General features: G+C 29.3%; 2 protein-coding genes across 2 annotated transcripts; both read left to right on the top strand.

The window, feature by feature from the left end:
* Positions 1 to 420: 420 nt before the first annotated feature.
* On the top strand, positions 421 to 1120 carry LOC111689346 (pupal cuticle protein Edg-78E). The gene is made up of 2 exons (XM_023451819.2): positions 421 to 565; positions 653 to 1120. The coding sequence occupies exons 1-2, from the start codon at positions 551 to 553 to the stop codon at positions 1013 to 1015; spliced, it is 378 nt and encodes a 125-aa protein (XP_023307587.2). The 5' UTR covers positions 421 to 550; the 3' UTR covers positions 1016 to 1120.
* A 3708-nt stretch (positions 1121 to 4828) lies between these two features.
* On the top strand, positions 4829 to 6141 carry LOC111689344 (pupal cuticle protein Edg-78E). The gene is made up of 2 exons (XM_023451817.2): positions 4829 to 5019; positions 5263 to 6141. The coding sequence occupies exons 1-2, from the start codon at positions 4984 to 4986 to the stop codon at positions 5632 to 5634; spliced, it is 408 nt and encodes a 135-aa protein (XP_023307585.2). The 5' UTR covers positions 4829 to 4983; the 3' UTR covers positions 5635 to 6141.
* Positions 6142 to 11278: the final 5137 nt, after the last annotated feature.

Below are 11278 nucleotides of genomic sequence, written 5' to 3'. Positions count from 1 at the left end.
ACAATAAACGTGCATAAACTTGAACAACTTTAAAAACTAAGGAGAAAAAACCTAAAACAACTCCATAAAAAATGTTTAAACAAAAAAAAAATAATAAATAAATAAAAACATAAATAAAATTTATAATAAGAAAACAAGATTTATGTTAATTAATGAAATGAACAAGAAATGTCTATTTCATCGATATTTAGAAAAAAGCATAAAACATTTTAACAAAAACACTACAAGACGAAACAACATTCGAAAAACTAAAATCAACCAGCAGCCAGCATCAAATCAAATCAAGAACCAGCATCAAACATTAGCATCCAACTTCATCGATATGGTGGTTATCGATAGTTATCAAACGTTAGCTCGATATTAATGTACACATTTAACAAAAAAAACATAAAAACATATTAAATAATTTAAACAATATTTAAAACATACAGCCTAATTTCAATAAAAAGCGTATTTCCTTAATACGTTTTAGGCAGTCTTGTTAACAAATTAGAACAATAAACATTTGAAAACAGATAAAACGATTAATAACGAAAAAAAACAAATAAAGATGTTTGAATATGTGGTGAGTAATACATATTTTTGTTTACAAGTTAAGAACAAGCATATTAATTCATTATAAATAACGGAAATCATTTCTTTTAAATTATAGTTTTACAAAGTGTGGATTATTTCCTTAATCGTCATATTCGCTGTAAAGTGTAAAGCAAATTCCGAAATGCAGGCTGAAATAACCAAATATCGTGTGGCTCCTACCGATGAGAACGGTGTCTTTAAATACGCTTACGCTACCAGTAATGGTATTGATGTACAAGCTGCCGGCAGTCCTATTGAATCTATTGGCATTTACAGTTACATCTCACCCGAAGGCGTACCCATAGAAGTGCGTTATATTGCCGATGAATTAGGTTTTCATGCTGTTGGCCGTCATTTACCTCGTCCACCACCAATACCCGATTATATTTTACGTTCTTTGGAATACATAAAGAAACATGCGCCGCCACAGAAATTTTGAATCAATATTTCTCAAGAAGTGATTTGAGTTGAGTGTTTCACTGAAAGATCAGTGAGTGTTAAAGTACAATTAACAAAGTATATGTGTGTGTTTTTAGTTTTAAGTAGATAGTTAGTTAGTTAGTTTTCTTAATTGTTTAAAAATAGTAATTAAGAGTTCAGTATTTGTTTTGAAAAATAAAAAATATTGTGAAAATTATTTATAAATTATGAAAAAAAAATGTTGACTTCAATTTATTTTGGAGGTAATTCGCTATCTTGCGTTCTATTCTAACGATATTGAAATTCGAAATCTATCGTAAATTCTAAAGAAAGTGATTTAATTTAAACAATTATTTAATAATTAATCGAACTGTGGCGCGAACTTTTGTTATTCGATTGGCTCGAATTTTGCACAAGTAAATTTAAGACCAGTTGATTTGAAGAGCCTGGCACCGGTGTCATCTTTGGTACCCCTGTCTGGTGTTATTTGGCTATGAATGTTGATTTTTTTTAACAACCTTGTCTTCAAGGAGCAGCTTAGGAAAAGTGCGTTTACTTTCAAGGATTTAGTCACGTTACTCAGCAAAAGGTACTTTTTGCATATGCATATGTATAAAGCTGATTGGAGGGAATTAATACAATGCCGTCTATAGATTATTCATGTTTATAGGATGCCAAACGACAACTCTATTTGGATTCACATCAATATTTGAGCGTAAAAACTCATTCATATAAGAAGCAAAAGTATATTTGAATGCTGAACAACTGCAACAGTCGCAATTCAGAAGGACGATCAGGCTTTCGCACCAATTAAATGTATTACTCCTTATAACTGCTTCCAAGTTGTGCGTTGTTTCGCGCTTTCATTTAACTTACCTCGTTGGAGGCCATATAATACTTTGAATTTATAATTTGTTCCATCTTCATAAAAAACGTATAGGTCAAGGGGGGGTGGGGGGGTTTGGTTGTGCTCTATCCGAACCAACGTTTGAAATTTTAAGGTCAAACAGCTATTATATCAAAAGCCTTCGATAATGTGCCTTTATAAAGAACTTTGCACTGGAATGCGGTGTAGGTACTATGCTCATAATAAATCGACAAGAAGACTTCCCAAATTCCCTAATGATTTAATCGGTCAAAGATCCTTCTAAAATCTACGAAAACTGAATGTAGTTATTGCTTGAATTTGTTGATCTGTTCCAAAATTATTTATATGTCAGTCATTTCTGCATCCTCGGCGATTGTTCTGTACCATCTATGTTTATGCTTTATGCGTATCCATTTTACGTCAATATTGAGCATTCTGTATATTTGGGGTATCGTGTTTCAAATTCCAAGATTGACCAATATAAAACACTTATTCTAAGCTCCGCTTTATCATATACATTTCATCATATTTATCTTTCACTGTAATAATCATCTTATTATTAAGTTCGACATATTTACTTAACTTAGTCATTCTATCAAAATAGCATCAAAATGATTGACAATTTTCTTCAACAATTGTCACAATTAAATGTTTTTTACGTTTTTTAAAATTATAAAGAAAAAAACTTGTTAATAACAACTTTGCCATTTAAGTAGCTGTTGTAAAACATAAACAAGTAAAAGAACTTACTCACCATAATCGAGATAATTGGAACAACCCAACCCTGCTTATGAGTAAATATGGTCACATTTCAAAAACTTGCATACTTGACAACTTCTCTATACTAAATATTTATATTAAAAAGTTTAATAGTTTATTAATACTCTTGAATTTTTTGTTGTGTAAATTTCAAACTAAGTAGTTATTAGTTTTTTTTAATGACAATTTTATATTATTTTTTTATGGAGAAAAATTTACGTTAAAATAATTTATGTTAGGGTTGATTTGAAATATCCTTTTTAAATGAATATGACCTCCTCGTGTGCTTTAGGTAAGACAAATACTCAGTACCTACCATTACAAATACTATATAAGGACCCTTTACACGATCAGACTTTACGTACGTAAAGTCTAATGAAAAAGTAAAATGAAATTCCATCCATATAACAAAAAAGAGAGTAAAAGTCGAATGATTTATCTTTGTTGTGTTTACACGATTGGTATAAAACAGAGGAGCTCTTTTTTGCCATTTCATAGCACGCGTGATATGGTGAGAAAATTCTGCTGACGCTAAATTGATACACATACAGTATAGGTTTAATTCTTCTTCATTTTATAATGAGCAATATCAGTTGGTTTGCTCTCAACTTAAAAACATAATCAAATCACTTGGACATGATTCACACTAGGAAACTTGTGTTGAGAAACTTTTGATTTTGTGTATGAGAGAAAGAGATGTTTAATATTTTTTTCTATTTCTCTCACACACAAAAATCAAAAGTTTCCCAAAAAAGTTTCCTAGTGTGAACCAGGTCTTCCTGATTAGCACTTATCGAAGCAAGATCTGTGTACATCGTTTTTAACATACACACAGAAATGCAACAAACAAAATTTTGAGAAAGCAGAATTAATGTAAGAGAACATGAGAGAACAGTTGATAGTTTTTTATATATATAGACTTTGATATACGCTGGCTGTCAAAAACCATAATAAATATTTGACAGTTTCATTAATATACTTTTATTTTGAATTGAATCCTGCTGCTTTATCAACAAAACTATGGTCTATGGTGGTATGTGTTTGAGCACCATTGATATAAAACAATATTAAAGTAAGATGGAAACAGCTCTTTCACTTTTTTGTAGGGGTTTACTTAAAAATACATACATATGTAATCTAATGCGACTTGCTTGTTTTTTTAATCATTTCAAAAAATTAAGAGAGCCATACGAGTGTCAAATTTCCCATCCGTATTCTCTCTCAATGTGTGATGTTTTCATTACATAATTTGTTTAGACGATCCCATTCGCACTCTTCTACACAAAATCTTGACAGATCACATTACTTGTGTGCTCGTGTGAAGGGGCTTTACACGTGCATTACTCGATGATCTAATGCGACCCATGTGAAGGGGCTTTCAAAGTATCTATAATCGCTTTTAATAAATCCATAGAATGCTTAAACTCTTGCACCTTTCATTTTCAGAATATTTATTACCAGCTTGAATAAAATATTTACTAAACATTTCATTGAAATCGGTCACCAATAATACATTGTGTGGCAACTAGTTCAATGAACTAACTGCAGGGTTCTAATAAAATATACAACCTGATTATTCACAGATTCTCTACTGATTGTATCTAACTGAATTTAGATTAAAACATTATAACACTTTTAATTCAATGAATTTATGGTGTGTTTATTTTAAATATTTATTATTTTTTTATTAACCACCATAAATGTCATTGGAAATGGCAATGCAATGAAATAAATTTAAAAAATATTCATCAGCAATATCAAAGTATATTATGTATTAATATTGGTTAGACCAGTAAAGTCTGGATAGTAGAAGAGAGTGACAATAAATCAATCCTGTTTTTTTATAATACCAACAATCTCTTTTTATACAAAAAAAGAGTTATTTCCAACGTTGCCTGGTTTGTTATTTATGATAAACTCTTTTTGAAATCTTTAGCAAAACAAAACTCTTATACTTTAAGAAGAGAGTGTGTTATGTTTCGTAAGCCGTTCTGAACTGATTCACTCCTGTTTTAAAGGCTGACTACTGGTATTGGGAGCAAAACAGGCAGATAAATTTGCAGTATTATATCATAACATGTGTGTTTTGCAATGAAAAATATACGAGTATCTTTTGATAGATTAATTGACAAAAAAAAACCCGAAATTTATTCAAATTTCAACTCAAATTTATTTCAAATACCTGCAGTTGTTTTTAATATTTTGCTACGAAAAGAACAGTCTTTCGAAAAAACGCATCGCATCGCAACGTTCGTTTCGTATTTAAAAATATTCTACTGTCAAGTGATTTAAAAAATTCTTTTCATTTTGTCACAAACGAAAAAAGTGAAATAAAATATTTTAAATTATTACTTAACATTATGTTTTTAACACAAATACCAAAACAATATTCCAAGGTTGGTGGCGTTGGTCATTTCAAACACAAATCTGGTTTTAGAACAAAACTAAAAAAAAAAATATTGCTCAATAAAAATAAAATATTTCAAATAATCTAAAATATCTATAAAAGAAAACTAATCAATAAAATAAATCAGTTAAGAACAAAACAAAACTACATACGCCCAGTATAGATTATCAAATAGCTTTAAACATTTTGAAAATCAAACGTGTTTATTAAAATTTCAAATTTTCAATTCTAGATCTCTTTAATCTCTGTGATTATTGTTTGCATCATCAGTCACACCTTAGCCGTCACTAGACCTCTGGATCGCAATGCGTTTACGATTTATTACAACAATAAACCCGCCAATAAGATGGGTCACTTTATGTTCGAATTTCAGACATCGAATGGTATAACAACAAAAGCGGCGGGAAATGAGCATGGCTTCAGTGGTGTCGTCCAGTATGTTTCTCTCGAGGGTTTACCCATTACCATGACATATGTAGCCGATAGTGATGGTTATCATCCAGATGGTGAACATATTCCAAAAATACCAAATCATATTACGAAATCAATAGAATATATACGTACGCATCCAGCTGTCGATGAAAAGAAATCACGTAAAATGTAAGTTAGATTAAGGAAAGCGATAAGATAAGTTGTGGTGAAATATTATGAATTACCAATTTATTTGTAAGAATATATAACAGCTGATTTCTCACAATCAAATCAGATTGTTTCTCTTAATCTGAGTCCATTTTAGACCTTGTTTATTTGTAATATATTCTCTCGTACAATTTAGTTAGTCAAATATTTTTAAGTTTGTATGTATGTCTGTGTTCAAGTTCTTTAATTATAATTTATTTAATCACCTTTAGTGTATTTAAATTTTATTACAATTTATTTTAATTTAAATATAATAATAAAATAACAATAAACAAAATACAAAAAGATTTATAGCATCAATTACAAAGTGTTTATCTCACTTCAAAAGAAATTAAATTTAATTTCTTTCAAACAAACCAACATTTGAAAGTTGTATTTTAAACTTGTCTTAAGAACTTGAGAAGTTTTTAATAATAATAAAAAACAAAATAATTATCAAAAATAATATTTAATATGTGTTCATGTAATTAAAACGATACAAAATGTACAATTAAATTATTTAAAACATACTTCAAGAATATGCTGAAATAAAATATATAGAAAATTGAAGACTTCAAAATACATTTATATACCCCACACCACAATAGTGGGGAAGGTATTATACGTTTTTGCTGATGTTTGTAAAATATTGGTCCTATACCCACCTTAAAGAATACCGATCGATTCAGAATCATTTTTTGAGTCGATTAAGACATGTCATAAAATTATCGAAGCCTATTGAAAATGGTTGAAATCGGTCCATTATTTCCGTATCTCCCGATTTGGGTTTTTATGCCATAATTATGTCAAATATTTGTAAAAATTGGCACAAATATGTTGTATATAAGTATAAATGACATCGCTGATTTTCGTAATGATCGACCCCCCTTCAAAAAATGTCTTAAACGTCTAAAATTGACTTGTATATAAAGCCTCATTTAGAAAATTTTGTTTTCTATCAATAAATTGCTTAAGGTTAAGGTAAAATTCAAAATAAAAGTGTCTTTATGAAAAATAATAATTTTAAAAATATACTCATGGTGTAGGGTATCATATGGTCGGCCATGCCCGACTATATTTTCCTACTTGTTTTATTTTAAATTTAAGTTTTAATTAATTTTCAAATTATATTTAGAATTGTATTTTTCTCTTCTATAAAACACTTGCTACCCTAAAAGCAATAGATCGTCTACAGAAACTATTTAGACCTTCTCCAAAAGTCCTTTCTTGTTTAAGGTCCTTAGGATACTATTAATACTAGTTAAGCCGGCTTTACACGATCACACAAGTAATATGATCTTTAAAAATTTTGTGTAGAAGAGTACGGATGGGATCCATGGGATCAGTATCCATTGAGGCTGCATTTAGAGCGATTTCCACCAGTCGCCCCCATTACATAAAAATGCTGCGTATATTTGAGGTCTTTGTCCGTTCCAATGTTTGAAGTACAACGGATAGTAAGTCTTATCAGTCGATAGGAGTTTAATGTGGCGCATAACTAGGTTTGTCCCAGTCCGGCTTCCTTTGGCAAAAGTACTGGGAAAATAACTTTTATGGTACAAAACTCTTTATCATGACAGTTGTAATAAACATCTTTTTGAAGCATAATATATGATTGAAAATTTCTAGAATTAATTTTTTATGATATTAAATTGATAAGATTATAGGTACTTCTTAAGCTTTCCCAGTGCAGGGTAGCGAAGAGCACTGGGTTTTGCTAGTATACATAAGTATAAATGATTGTTGTCAATACTATGATTTAATTCAATTTATAACTCCATAATAAAAGTATTAAATTATATAACAAATTAAAATCCAGTTTCAACAACGTCTATAATATACTTTGAATTCTTTGGTAATCCAGTAAAGCAATAAGACGAACAAACTTTAAAGAGATGCATTATTGATAAATTCTGAATGTTAATACAAGGAGCAGAGAGTAACGAGATTAGAAGGAATGGATCTGTTCTAAATCATATGATCTTTAACATTGGAACTATATGTATTTTGTCGTAAAATTTTGTGGCAAATAACTGAAATAATTAAACTAATAAGCTTAATTTTTTTAATTTTACATGTATCAAGGAATACATAACAATCGGAAGATTGCTATAATAACCGATAACTTTCGATTTGCAAATACAATACTCATTTATTCACGCTTTTTATTGAACACTAACTACAAATGTTAATCAAATAAAAGGGGAAATCATACATAAAGATCCCGCCAAAATGAGAAAAGTTTTAACCGCAAAACGTTTTAGAGTGGGTTTTGGAGTTGGCAATCAAATGCCATTTAAAATTAGTTAATCTAAAAATATATTTAATCTGATGTTTGCCCTTTGGATGTTTTTGAGTACAAGATTAAAATTCGCTGTGTTGCCAACACACTTTTTGTTTGTTATCAAAACAATGCATGTTTTATAAAAAAGAAGAAGACAAATGTATATGTATGTAATATGAAAATTAAAGACTTAAATTTAAAACAAAAAATATATTGTAAAGTCCCCATAATATATACTAATCAATAAATTAAACATGTTAATGTTTTATTTTTTTATAAAAACTGTATTTTTTTGCATCAGCTGTTTACACTTTTGCATTTATTGTTCAAGTTTAAACCACCTCCATTGGGCGTTTAAACTAGCAAATAAAATTAACTAATTGGGTACTCAAAAACATTTTTGGAGGAATAATTTTAATATAAACCCTAATCCTTTACCCTTAGAAAGACATCTTGCGATGTACATTAAATATTGATCTCAAATAAAAATTAAAACTTATAATACAAACCACAAGTTAATTAAATTTCGATATTAAAATAAAATATTTCTCAAAATAGTGGTCTATGTACAAGTTGTCTTATACTACTTGTCGTATTTATCAAAACAAAACCCCAAATTTACTTCATTTAATCTTATCAAACAAGTCTATGACATCCCGAAGTCGTTCTTCTACTGCACACAAACATACTGGTATTTTTATTTAAATTAGAGTTAAAATTTCATATGCATTACTATTAATAATACGAATAGATTACTTGGCAAACATTTAAATTTTAATCTCTCAGCTACAGTTAAACACATTTGAAATACATGGTTGTTTAACGTTTGATACTTATTTCAATGCAGCATTTATTATATTTAGTGTATCATCTTTTGGATGAAATACTATTTCAATTTCAAATATGTAAAATTAGAACATATGCCTTATTAAGTATTTTAAATTTATTATTTTGTAATTTGTTTGTAATTAATAATTTAGTAATTCAATTATAAAGAATAATAATATTATTTCAAAAACGGAAGATGAATAACAAATAATAAACACTTAATAGATTAAAGTGGTTACAAATTTTTATAAAAAATTGGATATTTTTATCTGAGAGACATTCATCCAAATATTTTTTGGCAAAACATATTTAATTTTAATATTTAAATTAATTGAAATAATAAAGTGCGTATAGAAAAATATGTGCATATTTTTAGGCTTAATGTTTGATTTGCATAAAAAGTAATATCATCCAGATAGAGATAGAGAATTTTTTCTCTATCAACAAACTATCATTTTTATCACTCTCTTACTCTCTCGTTGCAAGTTTTCAAAAGTACGCGAACGGAATCCAGTAACAATTGTTGCAAGTTGTTACAAACTATTGAGTATGCGATAAGACCTAATGTCTGTTCATTCGTCAATTTCAACATTTCAAACTTCACAAGAAATAATTAACTTAATCACATTGAAGGCTCATTTCATTTAATTCTAAGAATTAGCTTTTAAAACTATCGATAAAATGACTTGAGATCGCATCAAACAGAAGTAAAAAGTTTGATTTGTAAAGTATAATGAAGTGTCTGTAGGACGTTAAGCCTATTTAACGAGAGTGTGTGTATTTCATATACAGTTTGTTTGTATTGTAACTAGAAATCAGAAAGAACATTTTAAGAATTAATTTCCAGAAATAAATGTTATAGTTGGGAAGATATTATGCGTTTGTGCTGATGTTTGTAACACTCAAAAATATTGGTCCTATAACTACCTTAAAGTTATAGGACTTTAACTACCTTAAAGTATACATAAATAACGTTGAACATAAATAACATTTTGAGTTGATTAAGCTATGTTAAATGTTCTAGTATGTTAACAAAAATTGTTAAAAACATAGTGCTATTAAAATGACACTGCCAAATTTTTGTAATGATCAGGCCTCATTTGACCTTGGCTTACAAACATTCTACATAAATAACGTTGATGATGTTACTATGTAAAAAATAATCCAGATTTTTAACGTACTCACTGGTGAAGGACATCATATTGTCGGCCATACCCAACTATACATTCATACTTGTTTTAAAGATAATTAAGTTATTTAATGCCAATTAATAATCAGATTAGTTAATCTTAAAATAAACTTAATCTAATGTTAATTCACTTTGATGTTTTTGAATACAAGATTAAACTTCGCAGTGATGCCATACGACACAAAGGAAAACCTTACTGTTTGGTATCAAAAAAGAAGAAGACAAATGTAAGTGTAATATGAAAATTAACGAAAATTTAAATCAATATTTAAAACATTTTACTGTTTATATTATATTTTTATACCCTACACCACTATAGTGGGGAGGGTATTATGCGTTTGTGCTGATGTTTGTAACACCCAAAAATATTGGTTCTAGACCCACCTTAAAGTATACCAATCGGCTCAGAATCACTTTCTGAGTCGATTTAGCTATGTCCGTCCGTCCGTCTGTCTGTCTATCTATCTGTGTGTCCATGTAAACTTTGTGCGCACGCTACAGGTCGCAATTTTCAAGATAATTGGATGAAATTTGGCACACACGCTTCTCTTTCAAGGACGAAGCCTTTTGAAAATGGTTAAAATCGGTCCATTATTTCGACAAGCCCCCATACAACCGTACCCCCCAAATGGGCCTTTTGGCTTATAATTAATTTAAATGATCTATTATGTTAACAAAAGTCGACTAAACTTAGTTTTATAGAACTTTAACTACCGATTTTTGTAATGATCGGGCTTCATTTGACCCTATCCCCCATACAAACTCCCCTTCAGAAAATGACTTAAAGGTCAAAATTCCCTTACAAACACTAATAACACTTTTAAATTCTACATAAATAATATTGAAGAAGACTTAACTCCCCCTACCAACATTTTTAAGAATAGGGCCATATTTTGCGCTACTCCCCTTTGACCCCTCTTAAAAAATCTCTTTTTTGCCAAAAAAAAGTAAAAATATTCCGAAATAAAGTTAAAAAACAAACCAAATGCTTTAATTTTTTAAATAATCCCCATTTTTAACATATATACTGACTGGTGTAGGGTATCATATGGTCGGCTACGCCCGACTATACATTCATACTTGTTTTTTTTTGCATCAGCTGTTTACACTATTGCATTTCTTGCTCAAGGCCGTGGCCGACCATATAACACCCGACATCTTTTACAAAAATAAAATGTGATTTAGTTGTCATAATAAAGCATTAAAGTTGAATTGTAAATTTCCTCAGACATACTTCAGCCGTTTATTGTTAAATAAAATTGGTGAAATATTGATGGGACCTTTTCATTGGGTCTAGGTTTATATGAGGCTCTATAGAACTTAGTTTTG

This window comes from Lucilia cuprina, chromosome 5 (assembly GCF_022045245.1).
Source record: "Lucilia cuprina isolate Lc7/37 chromosome 5, ASM2204524v1, whole genome shotgun sequence".
Lineage (NCBI taxonomy): Eukaryota > Metazoa > Arthropoda > Insecta > Diptera > Calliphoridae > Lucilia > Lucilia cuprina.
Note: the sequence above shows the minus strand (reverse complement) of the source record. Positions and strands in the feature narration are given on the sequence as shown.

What these genes read in the sequence shown, in the direction of transcription:
- LOC111689344 (XM_023451817.2), top strand. Translation starts at nt 4,984, where the DNA reads ATGTTTTTAACACAAATACCAAAACAATATTCCAAG. An exon ending in TACCAAAACAATATTCCAAG is followed by an intron (nt 5,020 to 5,262) that starts GTTGGTGGCGTT and finishes TTTCAATTCTAG; the next exon opens with ATCTCTTTAATCTCTGTGAT.